This window comes from Piliocolobus tephrosceles, chromosome 15 (genome assembly GCF_002776525.5).
Source record: "Piliocolobus tephrosceles isolate RC106 chromosome 15, ASM277652v3, whole genome shotgun sequence".
Taxonomy (NCBI): Eukaryota; Metazoa; Chordata; class Mammalia; order Primates; family Cercopithecidae; genus Piliocolobus; species Piliocolobus tephrosceles.
The window spans coordinates 102,679,605-102,698,522 of record NC_045448.1 but is presented as its reverse complement, the minus strand read 5'-3'; the positions used below and the strand labels follow the sequence as shown (position 1 = coordinate 102,698,522).

At 41.2% G+C, this 18,918-nt stretch overlaps 1 protein-coding gene across 26 annotated transcripts in view; it reads left to right on the top strand.

Annotated features, from left to right (window-relative positions):
• Positions 1-18,918, top strand: part of MAP4K4 (mitogen-activated protein kinase kinase kinase kinase 4) — a 192,588-nt gene that overhangs the window by 89,205 nt on the left and 84,465 nt on the right. For all 26 annotated transcript variants that reach the window (XM_023211368.1, XM_023211364.1, XM_026456411.1 and 23 more), the window contains exon 3: positions 2,427-2,483. In XM_023211368.1, the coding sequence (XP_023067136.1) occupies positions 2,427-2,483 (57 nt within the window). The remainder of the gene's footprint in view (positions 1-2,426; positions 2,484-18,918) is intronic.

Sequence of the window (18,918 nt, the reverse complement as noted above, 5' to 3'; positions counted from 1 at the left end):
TACATTGACTACACGCGAGACGATTGCAGTCTATGAGGAGAAGGGAGCAAGGGAATCAGCATGGGGGTTTGTTGGAGTGGTATGAGGATGCATCCCTGCCGAGAGCCCACTGTGTGCTGGGTGCCAGGGCCAGGACTAGGGCCTTACGGACTCTCTGCACTTTATCTACCAGCTGCCTGACTCTAGAGCAGGGATGAGGCACCTGAACACAGCGGGTCGGAAACTCCTAGAACTTAAGTAACTTCCCTGAGGAAATACAGTGATGGGGTGGTGGACAAGGAAAGACACTCAAGGCTGCCTGGGTCTCAGATTCGTTTTTCCTGGTACAGTGTCTTGTTTGAAAGGAGGGAGGCAGAATTCTTAGATGATTTTCTGATTTAAATTCAAAATGGACCTAATTTGGAGACCTACTGTGTGATAATGAAGACTGGTGCTGTCACATGGTCTGGCCTCATCACAAAAATAATTGATTAGTTGTTAGTTCCTGATACTCTGTTCCCTTAGTAAGGGAGACTCATGTTTTATGTAAAGCAGATGCTGAGTGAATTCACAGTTCTCAGCTGTTATGCCACTTTCTGAGTCTTGAGGATACACACTTGTGGTCTTGAGTTCAGGCATAGAAGGAAGCATAGACCATTTTCTGTTCCTCCTTATGGCTTTATTTATGTTAACATTTATTTGAAAAAAGAAAAAAGAAAGGTACTACTCTATAAATGTCTGAGGAGGCTTTTTCATAGACCTGTGGATTTTCTTGATTTGTAGAGATCTTAGGTGTTAATCATACCAGATACTCAGAAGACCCTTCCATCCCCAATGTTGTACTAACACATTCCCAATGCAGCATACTTATGCTCTTGAAAAGAGGGAAAGCCAGGACAGTGCGTTTGACATTTTCCCTCATCATTTGGTTTCTGTCAGCGAGAAATATGCTTTAGTAATTTGGAAATAAACTCACTGCAGGGGGTGAATAACAGGTTTGAAAGTTGATTAGTTGCTAAGGAGATGATCTTTGTCTGCTTATGTGGAAAGTATGAGAGGATCACTTAATACTATATCCTCTGAAATTCTACTCTTTCTCCTTGGGTTCAAGAAAACCATCATTTGGTTTCAGGTTGTGTTGACAGTCACAATCAACTATAAGAACTATCATTAATTTAGGGAAACAAGGTTCCAGGGTTGTGCTTGACCACTGACCATGTGCCACCCAATGTTCTTTGTGCTCCATTTATTGTACACAGCAGCCCTATGAAGTGGGTACCACTATGATCTCACTTACACAGATAGGAGCCTGAGGCACACCAAGCAGAGTCTTGCCCAGGTGCAGTTACTCAGTGTCATAGTTGTAATACAGTGTCATTTTCATAGAGTTGCTTTGTCCAAGTTGTAACTTGAGTTTCTGCACAAACTCTCCTTCTCAGATTTGAAGTTTTAAAGTTCACAGCTCTTTAAATCATGAGAATACAAGGGAGACAGGCTGTTGGAGAATATGGGGATGTTCTTTCTGTTTTACATCTGTTGCAGAAGGACTATTTCTCACAGAGTCCTTAAGTAGATCATGCTCAGCATATCTGGATGCTCTTTGCTACTGGCCTGAGAAATGACCAGCAGGGCATCGCAAAGAGTGAGTAGAGAGTAACAAGACTGACAGTAATTCAACCCAGTACTCCTCATCTGGGGGAAAGGAGAATGATACCAAGTATGACTGATATCTAGTGATACAAATGGGTTACAGAATTTTAGATTCTAGGTGAGGCGTTATAATACACCTGTAAGAAACCTGTCTCCCTCCTACCCCCCAATTTCTTTATACACACACACACACACACACACACACACACACAATCCCAGAATTGTAAAGAAATATATAAAGAAATTGGTAGGAGGAGGGAAAGAATTTTAAAAAGTGAATTTGTTTGATGGTTTTCTCATGTTATGCTTTAGCTTGTTTCTTTCTTGCAGTCCCCACATTGGGACTGCAGGAGAGCTTCAAAGAAGACTTTCAGTATAATTCTTGTGAAATAAAGTAATGGATATTGGGAACACACAGGGAAAAATTACAGTTATCCATTTTTGAGGATAAAATGTCTAGAGGGTTTTTTGGGGGTCATTTTTTTTTTTTCCTATAGCAAGTTAAGAAGGAAAGGATGGCCAGTGTGATTTGTAGAAGAAAAAAGTTTCTTCGAGATAGTGTTATGTAAATTAAACCTGTGAAGGAAATAAGTTTGTTCAAGGAATTGTCTTGCTTAAGTGTGGTTCATTGTAAACTATATTGTTATATTGGAGAGCACAGGACTATTTTGTCATCACTGTTGGTTAGTAAGAGATGAGTATAGATGAAATACGATTTGTTGGAAACTTCAGCCATTTTGTTCTAATGATTGTGCAAAAACATTAGTGCTCATTGATCTTTTTTTTCTGTTTTTCAGGGTCGACATGTTAAAACGGGTCAGTTGGCAGCCATCAAAGTTATGGATGTCACTGAGGTAAGATTGAATCACACACCTTTTTAAATAAATTGTTAGATGGAAGACAAAGATTCCCCCAACAACACAGAGTATTACCCTGTTTGGAAAATCTGATCACTTGAGCAAATTGGCCTCCTGTGACATTGTGGGTTCATAGGTCCAGTGGACTAGTTGGCCTAAATTGTAGTACACGGTCTCTAAGTAACTAAAAGGCAGTAGCATTTTCTCAAAACACACGCAGTACACACATACATCTGAGTGATGTCATCCTTGGCAACGTAATGGGCCATAATTGGAAACATCTTCTCTAATGGAAAAGAAAAAATCTGAAAAGGGATCATGGAGGTCACATGAATAGGGAGATTGAGGGTTTCGAGTGGAGAAAAGCTTCTCTAGGGTATTAGGCCACATTTGTGCCATTTCTTTTATTTTTAACATGGGGGAGGAAAACAGACCCAGCCAAGTTCCCAGAGGTTGGAAAACAGAAACATCTGCTAGAATGCTGAGCAGATTGTTGGCAAAATTTAGTAGCAAAAAATAGTTCTTGAAATGGTCGCATGAGGATTTACTGTGCAGCTTTAGATGGGAAAGGGGAGAACGTGACCGAGACAAAGAGTAAGTGTACGTGTGCCCATATGTGTGCTTGTAATATAAGCATGAGCCCATATTTAAATTCTTAAAAAAAAATAGATTATAATGAACTAAATCCATTTCATTTTAAAGTATTTTTATCTGAAATTTTACTTCATGTTCATGTTTACCTCTAACTTGCCTAATTATGAGTAGGATTCAACATCATATTTCACAGATTCTAGAAAGAGTTCACCAGTAGCATTGGAGATTTGGGATAACTTTAAATCCAGCCATAATTTCCCGAAGTCTGGAGGCAGTCAAGGGAGATAATGGCTAACCGATCTCCAGTGTGCTATCCAGAGAGGGAAATCTCCTCCTTTGCCTTGCTCTCTGCTTGGTCTCTGACAACATGGTCGTCTTCAGAATGGGTATTTGTCAGTAAGAATTGGAAAACACTGTTGTCCCTGGACCACAAGACAACTGATAGAGCCTTTCATAAATATTTGAAGATGTGACATTTTATGAGGTGACCACTGTCTTTTCTCTGTTAAAGAGAATAATGGATACTTTAAAATGAAAATGTACCGTTGCTTAGTTGAATGGCCAAAAGCTTCTCCTTGACATACTCTGATGTAGACTATTCTGTTGTATTACAGTGATCCTATCTTGGTGTACAGCTCAGTGGGAAATTGGATGCTTTCCAGTTAAATATTTTTTTAAGATGTTTTTAAAGAGTGGCGAAGGAACCATAACTTCTTGCTTATTTTATTTTGAATACAGTAGTTGAGCTATTTATGAAGGACCCTCTCTGTGAATGGAATGACCGATACCACCTTCCTACCAAAGGCTCCAGTTCAGAATGCTGTGCATCTTGCCAGTGCTATGTTGGGAGTGGTGTTGCTAGAAAATATGGTCTTTCCATTGTTTATTAACACACTTTTTGACTTGTTTACTGGCAGACTTGCAGGTACAATTTTAAATGTAATCTTTTGGAATTTTATGAACTGAGAGTTCACCCTTGTGGTGTCATGCAACCTGTGCTGCTTCCCCTGACACTGCTGTTGTGGCTGGTCAGGATATGTCCTCTTTCACATCTCTAATGGAATCTACATGGGGTTCGCCTTCTCTATAGGGATCTTCTTCACCTAAGCCTGGCTGTGATTATAAGTGTGCAATATATGATCACTGTAAAAAAAAATAAAGTGTAAAGTATAGGAAAATATAAAGAAAAAGTTAAATCCTTATACTTCTGCCACATTATTATTATTATTATTATTATTATTATTATTATTATTATTATTATTTTGAAATGGAGTCTCCCTTTGTCACCCAGGCTGGAGTGCAGTGGTGCGATCTCTGCTCATTGCAACCTCCACCTCCTGGATTCAAGCAGTTCTCCTGCCTCGGCCTCCATAGTAGCTGGGATTACAGACTCCCACCACCACATCCAGCTAAATTTTGTACTTTAGTAAGATGGGGTTTCACCATGTTGGCCAGGCTGGTCTTGGACTCCTGACCTCAACCAATCTACCGGCATCGGCCTCCCAAAGTGCGGGGATTACAGGCATGAGCCAGCATCCCCGGCCGTCTGCTACCTTGTAATAGCTATTGTTAGTGCTTTGGTGTATTTCCTTTCAATTATGTCTCTGTGAACATAACTATAAAATACATACTCATATGTGTAATGGATATTTTTGTATCCCACTTATTGAGTGGGATACAAAAGGTATTTTCTTGCCTGAAAAATCAGGCAGTGTTGGACACATGCATGATGTAAGTATTTTTGGGATTCCTCTAAAAGTAATTATTGCAAAACCCATGTATTCAGGTAAAATGAAAACCAGATGGTGAGTCCTCAAGTAAGTATTATACAAACCCAATCAACCATTTACCATATTGTCCACTCAGTAATGTTTCTTGTGTGCTGTTTTCATGCTAGTGACCTTTGCTATAGCATGGGGCCCATAGTAAGTGTTGTTTATGGATAGAGGGCCGTGTATAGCAGTCAGCCTGGAAAACATGCCCTCGCCAAGCCTGCATATCAAAGCTCCTCTGAACTCCTCTTGTGCAGTTGTAGGCATTGGCCTGGCTGGGACCTGGGAGCAAGTGGGGAGCAGGCTGAGTGAGAGAGATTTTGCAGCATGTGCTTCTGGTCCCAACTCCAGCAGGAGGGGCTGTTGGAGTGGGTCTCTTGATGAGAACAGGACTCTTCATGGTTTTTTACCTCCACTTAGTTTCATCTCAGGAGCAAAAAAGTGCAAATACTTGTTTTTGGGAAAAATCACAGATTTGTTCTGACTCTTTAGGTGAAAGTGAGAGGCAGTTACCAGGCTACTAGTTATTCCTCAGGCCCAGAAGGCAAGAATTGCAGCAGGTGTGGGAAGTTGAATGGTGTGGCTGCGTTTCTCCCGAGCTGTCAGCGGTTGGCAGGCTGAATGAATCTAGCTCTGGAGCTGGCTGCAGACAGTGCAAAGATGGGGGCCCACTTCACTGGCTTTACTTGATTGTGTGAATCTGAAAAATAAGACCAGCTGAGAATTCAGATTTCATCCTGGGGTGAGGTGACAAGGGACTATGGAGGAAACCAAGGGGCCTGGAAGTGGGGAGGCATTTATTTGCAAGAGATGTCAAGTTCTCTTCAAATTTGGTGTGTGAGTACTTTAACTGTATTAAGAAATGACTATCCTTAGGATTTTTTAAGGAAAGGCTCTTTTTAAGGAAAGCGTGTCTTTTATCTGATTGGTTTTGGGAAGGGCTTGAGGAACAGATTAAGGATGTGCTCAAAGTGGATGATATTAGGACAGCAGATCTATAATGTGTTTGTTTATTTTAAATAATGATAGATTCAGAGGATTTGCAGAAAAATGTATAGGGAGGTCTCATGTACCCTTCATTCAGTTTTCCCGTGATAAAATCTTGCATAACTATAATACAGTATTGTAGCTTAAGTACACATAGAAAACAAAACATGGCAAATGGTTGCTTTTACCAGTGATTCTCAACCTGGAGTTCATAAACTCTTTGAGTGAGGTTTGTCTCTGAGAACAGAATTTTATTTTGCATTTTCATAGTGTCCCCCAACTTTTTATTATGAAAAAGTTCATACATCCAGAACTGTTGAAAGAATGAACACTCTCAACTCTTCACTTATATTCAACATTTGTTAACATTTTGTTCGTGTATGTGTGTATTGTTGTTGAAAATAATTACAGCTATCACCATGATGCTTCACCTGAAATTACTTGAGCATGCTTGTCTTAAAGACAGTCTACTGCATATCATAAAATTGCACCTAATGATCAGTCTACATTCATATATCTTTGATTGTGCCAAGAATGTTTTTCTAACTCTTTTTGAATCATAGTCCAGGTTTATGGATAAGATAACTAAGTGTAGTGCATAAACCTGGACTATGATTTTTAGGCTAGTAAGTTTCTCTTTACCTTCCTGCCTCCGTTTTTATTTTTTCATAAAAGAAAATTGACTTTTGTAAGAATTCAGCCAAACTGTTCTGTAAAATATCCTGTATTCTGGATTTGATAGTTTCCTCATGTTATGCTTTAACTTGTTCCTTTCTCTCCTATATTTCCTGTAAACTGGAATTATGTTGAGAGGTTTGATGAGATGCAGATTAAATATTTTTTGGCAAGAACAGCTCAGTGGTGGTATTGGGTACTTGATATTGCCTCAGGTCAGGGGGTATGTCGTTCTAGGTGAAGCCCGCTTCACTCATAGCCTTCCCATTATTAGTGAAGCCAAGTTGGGTCACTGGCACTGGATTAAAGAGGTGACTGCCCGCGTTCCCTACCATAAGGGTGCATTATTAGTTTTGCATTTCCTAAATAATCTATCTCCAGGGTGATACTTGGGCACTGTGTGAATATTCTGTTCATGAGTAACCTTTCAGCTAATGGCTTTGGCATTCATTTAATGATTCTTGCTTAGGTTAGTTATTATTGCAAAATGATGATTTTATGTTCTTCCTTCTGTATTTATTAGTCAACAACAGTCTATAGAAGAGTTTCCTAACTACCCCTGCCCTTCTCTCTTTGTCTGGATATTGCTGTGGACACGAGTGGTTTTGTTTAATGTGTTTCCATCATTAACAGCTGTTATTATTACATAATCAAGTTGTACCATATTTGGCAATGAGAGCCTTTGACATGACCCCAGTGGGTCCCCAGTGGAGTCTGTAGCCTTTCGACATGCCCCTGTTAGTTTTTGAGTACCTCTTTGTTTTTCTGGGACAAGTAGATATTTGAAACTCACCTACCAAGACATGGAATCCTCTCCTCTGAGGAGCCTTAGTTCTGTTGAGTGGGAAATGTTTTTAGAGACTAACATCTGGATGCTAAGTATACTCATTGCTACTGAGGTATTGCTGCTTCTAGGCCCTTTGAGTAGACAGAGCTAAGAAATACATTTTTCTTTTTCAAAAACCAGAGTTTTTTTCTTAATTTCTTCTATCTTGTATATCTTATATTTGTCTTTTCTCTTATACTGAAAAATACTGAACTTAAAAACACATTTTTATGTTCAGTGAATATAAAATTATTTCAGTATTATAACAATGTTACTACTTAAAATAGACATGGAGGGGAGAAGTTTAATATTTTTCTGAAGTTATTTTGGCCCTTTGCTTTGGATAAATCAAGGACAAACATTTCTTAGGTTAATGCACAGAGAACAGAGGCAAACTTACTACGTGGTGTTTTATGTCAGTTGGGGATGAAACGGTGCTCTTTGGAATGAATGATGTTTGACTGCATTTCATCAGCATTGAGTAGCAGAGCTGCATCCAGTCCAGTCTTCTGGCCTGTCCAGTGGTCTTTCCAACATTTGGTCCTTTTTCTCAGCCACTCAGGCATAGGATGGTGTTAAAGCAGGGGATTCTCAAAATGTAGCTATTGGATCAGCAGCTACTGCGAGTACTTGAAAACTTGTTAGAAATGCAGCTTCTGGTTCCATCCCAGATTACTGCATCAGAAACTCTGGACTGGAGCCCTCCAAAAAATTCTAATGCACCTTCAAGTTTGAAACCCCCTGCTTTAATGGAACCTTAGGAAAGAAAGAGCCCACTCCCTCCTGTCTGTGGGTGAAGAACTGCAGCTCAGAGACTTCACTGAGCAGGTGCTTCTTGCTCAGGAGTACATTGCTAGACACTGCAGGAATTAGAACCTGGGTCTTTGATTCCCTGCTTACTGTACTTGTGAAAGTATAACCATTTCAAACATCAGGTTTTTAAGTAAGCTCGTTGAGTAAGCTGATTTGATCTGACCTTTAAAGGATAGATGGATCTTGACCACATTTCTCCTTTTTAAAATTTGTTTTTGGCAGATTTTTCAGAGCAGACTTTCTTTTAGTGTTAAGACTACAGTGTCTGTGAATGGTAATTCTGTCATATTATTTAGGGGATGGGAAGATGTTGGGCATTATGTCTGTTACCTTCTCGTTATTAAATACATTAAAATATCACTTTTGCTGAAGACTTTTTAACACTCCCGATACCCTACTCAGCCACTTGTTCAAATGATCCACTCTCCACCACCGCCGCCTTCCACCTGTGGCAATCCTTTTTGCCGTGATTTTCTTCCCTGCAGGCTTCTTCTTCAGCCCCTCTGTGGTTACAGCCTGTTTGGTCCTTTGACAACTACTTTTGCCCTATGAACTGTCTCCCTCTGCTGTGTATGTGTGTGTGGGTTTTTTTTGTGTTTCATTTTTGATTTCTGTTTTTTGAGATAGGCCTCACTCTGTTGCCCAGGCTGGAGGGCAGTGGCACCATCAGGGTTCACTGCAGCCTGGACTTCCTGGGCTCAAGTGATCCTCCTACCTCAGCCTCCTGAGTAGCTGGGACTACAGATGTGTGACACCATGCCCAGCTAATTTTCAAAATTTTTTTGTAGAGACTGAAGTCTTACTGTGTTGCCCAGGCTGGTCTCAAACTCCTAGGCGCAAGCTGTCCTCCTACCTTGGCCATCCCAAAGTGCTAGGACTACTGATGTGAGCCACCGATCCCTGTCGATTCTTCTGCTGTTTTAATTGTTAGCTGGAGAATAGTGGCCACATGTTCATTTTAGATCATATCCTCTTTTGGGATTCTCTTAGCCTTTCTAGGTTCATGACAGTACCCTTTGTTCACATGGGTGGTGCTTAGCTTATATTTGCTCTTTCTGAAGAATGTCCCAAGACAAAAGGCAGTTCTTGTTCTTCTCCTTAAAAAATTTATTATTATTATTATTATTATTATTATTATTATTATTATTATTATTTTGAGACAGGATCTTGCTTCATCCCCCAGGCTGGAGTACAGTGGTGTGATCGCGTCTCACTGTAGCCTCAGCTTCCCAGGCTCAAGAGATCTTCCCACCTCAGCTTCTCGAGTAGCTAGGACTAACATTTTTTGTAGAGACCTGGTCTCCCTGTGTTTCCCAGGCTGGTCTCAGAGTCCTGGGCTCAAGTTGTCCTCCTGCCTTGGCTTCCCAAAGTGGTGGGATTATAGGCGTGAGGGACCACACCTGGCCAAAAGGCAGTTTTAAAGGAGAATTTCCAACAGTGTTTTGAGCAGTAGCTATATATATATATATATATATATATATATAGTGTCCCTTTTAAAAGATTGGAGACAGCCTTTATATTAATATTTATGTGCTACTATATTTTACTCATACATTTACTCATTTGCAGGCTAGTTTTAAATATTAAAAAGGAATAGAGAAAAGTATATTCACTCTTACTGAAAATATGACTAAGCACTAATTGCTTTGTTCAGATGTAATTTTGATTCATTGGGATTGGAAATGGCAAATGGAAACCATGGTTTGTAGGTTTTTTGTTTTTGTTTTTAATGCTGTTCATGGAGTTGCACTAATTAATTTATTTAAACAAGTACTGAACAGTTAGTCTTAAAAACACTGTTCTCTCTGGAGTGGAATAGAAAGATTAATTATGCTTTAGGAGTAACTATTCTTGATTTCTTGGTAAATTAAAACTTGCTGTGAAAGGATGATCTTTGTAATTATTAATGAGCATTCTTCAAGCAGATTGAACATCCAGTTTCTTAGTTTAATTTCATCATTTTATGAACCAAAGGCATTTTTTCTATGTAAAATAAATGGTTGAGTAAAAAAATCACCCAACACATTTTATATAATCTAAATTGCTGGTTTTTTTTTAAAATGGATACTGTCCTTTTACCATCCCATCTCCTTTCCCCAGCTGCTGCTACTGCTGCTTCTTTCTTCTTTCTTCTTTCTTTATTCCTTTCAGCTTTGGGCTGTACATGCAAGGTTTTGTTTTTTATCTTGACACTTCCATTCTTGCTTCCGTTCCCAGTAAATGTATTGAAAAGAATGTCGTGTTGGAGGTCCCCAAGACCATCCTCAATTTTGATTCCAGCACCTAGGTGTACTCTCCGCTGTGATTTACAGCACAATGATAGGATCCAGAGCAAATTCAGCAAGAGAACAGGCACGTGGAAGGAAGTCTGAAGGGATTCAGGCACAGACTTCCCAGAGTCCTATCCCAGTGTAGTCACACAGGCCCTGCTTAATTCCTCCAGCAGAGCTGTAACGGCACATGTGAAATATTGTCTACCAGGGAATCTTGCTAGAGACTCAATGCCTTGCATTTTTATTTGGGGATGGTAGTACAAGCAGCCTGTGCCTAGCATGCACCCAAAATTTCAGACTTCCAAAAGGAAAATAGGTGTATGGCATAAACCACATTCTAGGTACAGCAAGCCACTCTTAGCCAGTTCTGGGAGTGGTGGAAACCCTACCCAGATCAAAATCCCAGATGTCAGCCGAAGGGCAACCTTGCAAGCTGCCCTTTTTAGGGATGGTGTCAGGCCTCAGGACTAAACAGACACCTCTCCTGAGTGCTGCGTTGATATATCACCTGCCTCTTCAGGATCTCTACTTGGATGTCGATAACCTAAACTTGACATGTCTCATGTGAGTTCCTGTTCTTCCCCCATAAGCTTGTTCCACTTGGAGCCTTGTCTTTTCTCAGTTGGCGGCAACTCCACCCTCCTCATTGCTCAGGCCCAAAAAGCTTTTGCATCCTGGGTGGACTGCTTGCTTTCTGTCTTGTACCACTTGGCTCATCTGTCAGGAAATCCTACTGGTTCTGCCTTCAGACAGTGTCATTTGTGTTAGAATAATCTTGATAGATAGTGGGTGTGGGTAGATTGACTACAGGTTAGTAACTATTAGTTAGTATTTTTGAAATCATATTAAGTTTTGATGAGTTTGATGGTCCTCATAGTCTGTGAGAACAAACTATAGTCTGTCTATAAGAACACACACACACAAATCTGACCCTTCTCACCACAGCCTCTGTGCTGCCACCCTTGGCTGCCCGTCTGGTTTTGGCTGCCACCGTCTGTTATTTAGATTTCTATCGTAGCCCCTGTCACGAGCCTGCTGCCTCCATGGTTGTTTTCCAGCCACTTCTCACTGTAGCACCTGAGTGAAGCTTGGAAAACAAAGTCAGAATAGAGTATTTCAGAGGCTGCTTACTTAGCTCAGAGTAAAAGCCCGGGTTCTTACAGTGGCTGACAAGACAGGGCCCTACTTGATTGGCCTCCCAGCCCTCCTCTCCTCCTTCTCCACAGTCACTCCAAGCACACAGGCCTGTTCACTGTTTCTCCAACCTGCTCGCCTGATCCTGCCAAGAGACCTGTCACTTACTGTTTGTTCCCTGTGCCTGGAATGCCACTCCCTCACGGCCGCCCAGCTCACCCCCCGCACCTTCTTCATGCCTTGACACAGCACATGACCTCTTCCTACTCCTAAAGCTCTTGCCCGGTTCTGTGTCACCATATCTAACTGGCTTATTTATTCTACTTAATGTGTTTCACTGCCTCCACCATGCCACTAACTGCCTATCCCCCAAGAATATAAGCTTTGTACATAGTGACAAGGATCTTCGTCTGTTTTTTGTTTTTGAGTTGGAGTTTCCCTCTTGTCACTCAGGCTGGCGTGCAATGGCGTGATCTTGGCTCACTGCAACCTCTGCCTCCTGGGTTCAAGTGATTCTTCAGCCTCAGCCTCCCAAGTAGTTGGGACTACAGGCATCCACCACCATGCCTGGTTAATTTTTGTATTTTTAGTAGAGACGGGGTTTCACCATGTTGGCCGGGCTGGTCTTGAACTACTGACCTCAGGTGATCCGCCCACCTCAGCCTCCCAAAGTGCAGGGATTACAGGCGTGAGCCACTGTGCCTGGCCAGTTCTTTTAGTGATGTTTCATCCCATGTGCAAATTCAGTGCCTAGCATATAGCAGGCATTTAGTAAATACTGTTGAATAAACAGTGCTTCCCCTTCTTTTTATATGTAAAACCCCAAAACTCAAGTAAGTTACCTATACTTGGTTGATGGTGTGTGTGTGTGTGTGTGTGTGTGTGTGTGTGTGTCTGTGTGCACAGGCCATGAAACTATTTGATGATTACACAGTTTAGATTGTCTTTTAATTATATAGTGACATGCCCTTTGAGATGTGGTAAAATGGTGAAGCAATACAGTTGGAAAGAGGTTTTAGATAACCTATGTCCATTCCTTTGAAACACTTAAAATGGTGAAATCTCTTAAAAGGATCTTTTTAGCACCCCTGCCCTTTTTGTTTTTGCCTCCTGAATTTAGTTCCAATAACTGCTTTCCAGTTTACATTCTCTTCATAGGACTGGGATATAAATTCTAGCCTAAACTAACCTGTCCATATGATAAAGCTTTCTGGAATTGCTTGTTTTATCAGTCTGTCAACGTCTCATGAAAATCTATGGTAACAACATACACGTATCTTAAACATTTATATGACAGTGGAATCATTTTTAGAATAAAAGCTCTAATTGAGAAACGGACCCCCCCCCCTTCACTCCCATTAGCATAATACCCTGACAGAGGGAAAGACATTTTTGGTGAGAAATTTTTATCTCCTGGTTATTCTGACTTTTGTACTAACCTTACAGAAAAGAGAGTTGACTTCTGTGGGTCTGATCTAAAATGGGATTAGGGAGCCAGCTAGTTGATGGGCTGGGTTTTTAGCATCCGAACTTGCCACATTGTAGCACACTGTTAATCTGTAAATGGCCTCAGCATTGCAGGAAGCCAGGCTCTCTGCTCCAAGGGCAGAAAATCCCCTTAGAAAGCTGCCTTTTCTGGTGAATGAGCAGCCGGTGAGAGTACAGCCCCTCTGTTCTGTTGTTCCACGTTAGCCTGCAACATCTGTGCCACAGGTCAGACTCTCTCCCTTGATTTTTAACTCTGTGCACTAACAGGGAACCCAGATTATAGTTTGGCTGTGATCCTGTTCCCGAGCTTCCATTTTGTTTTGCAGTTTGTTTTAATTGTAAAACAATTGTCCATTGAACTTTGGGCATTATATGTAGTTCACTATGTGTCAGAGGTTTTAGGTGATGTTTAGAACTATGAAAATGATTTCATGGTGGAGTGAAAGAATTTTATTTCTGACTCCTCTCCCTAGTACTCTCAGGTGCTGATTGGTCTCCAAGTCTGAGTGCAAATTCTGCCTAGATGGAAACCTGCCTCTGAAAAGGGACTGCCACTATCTGTTGGTTATCTGATGGTTATCATGATGTCCGTGGGGCTCTGAAGTCCCCAACGTGTCCAGGGGGCTTTTCTCTGAGCACAGGAACCTTATGCCAGTTTTCTTTTACCCGTGTTTCTTTTATGTCTAGACATTCCCAGACACTTTTTTTCTCTCACTGATATACCTGTGCTGTGCAACATGGCTGACAGGTCTTGGAAAACTAAGTTCTCGAGGGTAGCTGTGTTTACTTGCCTTTGTCTATATGAGCACTGAGTTCAGGAGAAGTGTCTTCCTATATACAACCCTCAGTAGCTTTTAAATTTTTGTATTTTGGGCCGGGCGCGGTGGCTCACGCCTATAATCCCAGCACCTTGGGAAGCCGAGGTGAGTGGATCACGAGGTCAGCCTGGCCAACATGGTGAAACCCCGTCTCTACTAAAAATACAAAAATTAGCCAGGTGTGATGGCGCATGCCTGTAATCCCAGCTACTCAGGAGGCTGAGGCAGGAGAATTGCTTGAACCAGGGAGGCAGAGCTTGCAGTGAGCTGAAATTGTGCTGTTGCACTCCAGCCTGGGCGACAAGGTGAGACTCTCTCTCAAAACAAAACAAAACAAACAAACAAAAATATATATATATACACACACACACATATGTGTGTATATATGTATATATATATGTATACACATACACCTTTTTATTGAAGTGAAGCATGCATACAGAAAAGTATACAAATTATAAACTCAGTAAATTTCCAAAAACTGTACATAACCCTTCAGTGGACCAGCACCTAGATCAAGAAACAGAACTTTGCCACTTCTGGGGTACCCAGGAGTGCCCTCATAGGCCCCTTGCAGTCACTAACTGTTCCATGGAAGGGTGACACTGTCCTGACTTCTGTCAGCACGTATTACTTGTGCCTGTGTCTGTTCTTTATACAAATGGAACTGTGTGGTACTCTATGTCTGGCTTCTTTCCGTTAGCATTGTGTTTGTGAGGTCTACCCATATGGCTGCTTATAGGGAGAGCTCATTTATTCTCATGCTTTTAGTATTCTGTGGTGTCCCCCTAACTTCCAAGTGAATATATCCCCGCTGTTGATGTAATACTTGTTATGTGGCAGGTGCTGAATTGAATTGCTGCAGAGATAGAAAGGAATTTACCTAGTCTAGGAAATTCTGTGATGGATAAGAGATGCTGGGATGCAGGTTATAGGGAAAATATTCACACCTGTATTTCTCATAGTTTGGGCATGGTTAAATATCTACTTCTTTTCTGACTTCAAATTGTATTATCTTAACTGCAAGAGTCCTGAGAAAGAGTAGATGATGTTGCTGGCGTGTGATGACTTGGGAACTTTACTCTCTGCTATCTTTGTTGACTTACAGAGCTTTCCCCACTATTACAGGTCTTCTGCAAAGAATTTGTGCGGTACTTCTTGAGATTCTTGTCTGGCCTGTGTCTCACTGCTGCTTCCTTCTCACCCTGTTTCTGAGGCTGTCTACTTTCCTACCGACTTCGCTGCACTTGCAGCATGTCCTCCCCCTGCTCCCTTAGGGTGGTATAGGTTTGGGGTGGATTAAAGATAGGCAGACACAGCCAAATAAATAAAATTCCAAGCAAGCCTACGTTCTTGCCCCACCCCACCCACCATACCCTGCTCCTGTCCCCACCTTGTCTCTTACAGATGATGAAGAAAGAAATCACTTCGTTTCTACTCATTCTTGATTTTAATGAGAAGGATGTTTTAAAAGCAAGGTCTTCGATATGACATTTTGTCATACCTAGGAGAGCAACAATAACAGCAGTAACTGCTAGGTTGAGATAATCTGTAGTTAGGTGGTATTTCCTGGTGATGAGTCATCTTCCCCCCAGACCCCTGGGGATCTTTCTTTTGTGAATGAGTGAGGGAAGGTGTTTATACAAGAAAAGAGTGAATGCCTTCATTTCAGCTGTTTCACTTTTTTTTTTCTTTTTGGGACAGAATCTCACTCTGTTGCCCAGGCTGGAGTGCAGTGGCACGATCTCGGCTCACTGCAAGCTCCGCGTCCCAGGTTCAAGCAATTCTGCCTCAGCCTCCCTAGCAGCTGGGACTACAGGCACGCGCCACCACACCTGGCTAATTTTTGTATTTTGTTTTTTTGTTTTTTGTTTTTTGTTTTTTTTTTTTTTAGTAGAGACAAGGTTTCATCATATTGGCCAGGATGGTGTCGAACTCCTGACCTCGTGATCCGCCCGCCTTGGCCTCCCAAAGTGCTGGGATTGCAGGCATGAGCCACTGTGCCCTGGCTCAGCTGTTTCACTTTTAATGTGCCGGGTGAACTTGCTTTTGTTCACTTACTGAAGATGCTGGATTTTTCTCCCCCTGAAGCTAGAACTGAAGAAGACTCCTTGGTTATTTTTTCCTCCTTAAGTTGTTTAGAAAGCAGAAGAAAACTGTTTATTTAGAAAGTGACTGTGCAAATGTTTTTGTTCAAAAGGGAAAGGAGGAAGAAGGCCGTTGAGATAGAAGAGATTAAAATTTGGAACTACGGTTAAAGCAGCACATCTCCCTGGGCCTGGCTGGCCCTGGTGATTCTGTGTGGTTGGGCACATGTGGAGTAGTGTTGGCTCATAGCCTCTGCAGCCTTTTTTGGGTCTGTCTTTTACCCTTCTTTTTTTTTCTTTTCTTTTTATCCAAGACCAGGGTCTCACTTGTCACCCAGGCTAGAGTGCAGTGGTGTGATCACAGCTCACTGCAGCCTGGAACTCCTGGACACAAACAGTTCTCCTACTTCAACCTCTTGAGTAGCTAGGGCTACAGGTGTGTGCCACCACACCTGGCTAATTTTTTATTTTTAAATTTTTTTAGAGATAGGGTCCCACTATGTTGCCCAGGGTAGTCTCAAACTCCTGGGCTCAAGGGCTCACGTAGTCCTCCTGCCTCGGCTTCCCTGAGTGCTAAGATTATAGGCATGAGGACATGCCTATAATGTTCCTGGACATCTCACCCGTATTTTAGCCCGACATGGCACTCCTGTATCATGATTTGAGGAACCGACTACCTTCACAGAAAGTGCTTTATAATGACATCATAGTTAGTAGGGTGGGGTGGGGGATGTTAGGGTAAGTGCCATTTCTGTCTCATCAGTCTCTACACTGATGGTAACCCATATGACCGAAGGTGCTTTTCTGTATTAGTTCTTTCTCACATTGTTATAAAGAAATACCTGAGATTGGGTAATTTATAAAGAGGTTTAATTGACTCATGGTTCTGCAGGATGTGCAGGAAACATACTGGCTTCTGCTTTTGGAGAGTCCCTAGGAAGCTTTCAGTCATGTTGGAAGGCAAAGGGGAGCAGGCATCTTACATGGTAGAAGCAAGAGTGAGAGAGAGGGAGGGGGGAGGGGGGGGGGGGGGGGGGGGGGAGGGAAGGAAGGAAGGAGTGCTATCCACACTTTTTAAACAACCAGGTCTCTCTAAATGACCAGATCTCATGAGAACTCACTGTCACAAGGACAGTATCAAGAGGGATGGTGCTAAACCATTCATGAGAAACCCACTCTGTGATCTAGCTACCTCCCAACAGGCCCTGCCTCCAACATTGGGGATTACAATTTGACCTGAAATTTGGGCCAGGAAACATATCCAAACTGTATCACCAAAGATACTTCTTCACAGTAAAGCCCAACAACGGAAGTTTTCTTCAGGATAAGCCCATTGCTTTACAAATGACCATCAGTTCTGGTTTTTTCCTTGTTTTTATTTTATCCATTAGGAGGATGGGGAGAAGAATGCCCATGACTCCTTACTTTGCTGGCAGAGCAGGATAACTGAAGATGAGGGCTCTGTGGTGTGGGTGCTGCCCTTGTGCAGCTTGTGCCCAGGGCCCCACACAGACGAATTGCTAGTTTTGTGCAAGTGAGAGACCCTGCGTCTTCCTTATAGCCACAGAGCCCATGGCTGTGGCTGCTCCTGGCTCTAACACAGCAGAATTCATAGATGCATGCTGCTTCAAGTGAGTTCATGCTGGATGGTGAATGTTTTCTTAACTTTTTGCTTTATGCTAGTTTAAAAGTTCAAGGCTTTTTTGGCCCTTTGACTTTACTGGTTACTTCTGCTTATCAGGATGGTAAGAAAATTAAAATGTATTCCCCCGTTACACCACCCCCCAGTTTAGTATACCTACAGTGGTGAATTTTATGATTTGTAAATTACAGCTCAGTGAAGCTGCTGGAACAAAAAATTTAAGTGACTTTTAAAATCGTATTTCTTAATTTTTACTTTCTATGAAATATAATTATTCCAGGAATAAAATATAGAGAAGTAAAAAGATGAAAAAAATTACACTCATAATTACATCACCTTGGCTTAACTCCTGTTAAAACATTAATGTATATATTTTTAGTTTCATTGTGTGTGTGTGTGTGTATGTATGTAGATAAAGTTATTTTTTAAATGATGGAAAGGCTTTTTTCTCTAACAGTAAAATAATGTACTCATCTAGAAAACTGGAAAGTGGAAAAATATTTTCTTACAGTCTCTCCCCCCCGACGTTCTGGTGTATTTCCAGTGTTTGCGGAGTAAAGCTATTTCTTATTGCTGCCATTCACTCAGGGAAAGCCCCCCAGTCAAACGTGTTTATCTCTGTGGCTGCATTTAGTTTAAAAATGCGTTTGTATTTATTTATTTATTTTAGAAAGATTTCTCCTGAATAATTCAGATGGTGAATTCCTTAATCTTGTTTAATCTCAACTACATACTTCGTGCAACTTTTTTCTAGTCACCACTTCGTGGTACACTTCTACAACTTTGAGCCTGTAAATAGTGTGTATATATGTTATTTTCATGTAGTGATTTTTTTTTCCTGTTCATACACTTTGGACAATGTGGCTTTTAGATTGTAAATTACTGAAGAACAGGCCACTGTAAATAACTTCATAATACTGTGTGAACAGACAAGCACTTTTTATTCTTAGTGTTTTTTTTGTTGTTGGCTTAAAAGATCTTGAAAGGTGGTTGCTAATCACCACCATACATATGGTGGTTTAATCAATATATTTTCCCTGATAGATGCTTCTTAAATGATATTTGTCATTGTCTTTATTATTTTAACTCATCTGAATATAAATAAAACTGAAGTTAGGGAAAGGAAGCAGCATATTACTTCGAAAAGGCCTGATGACTTTTTAAAACTTAAGTACTATTTGAAACCTCTCAATAAATTGCTTGTTTTTGATAACTTGACTCAAGCCTTCTATCAGTTGCTTAGTTAAGGTGGTTCAGCCCCAGTACTTGTCATCGTCAGCATCTGTTGCTTTGTTTGTTTGGGAGGAAGATGGCCAGCTGCTG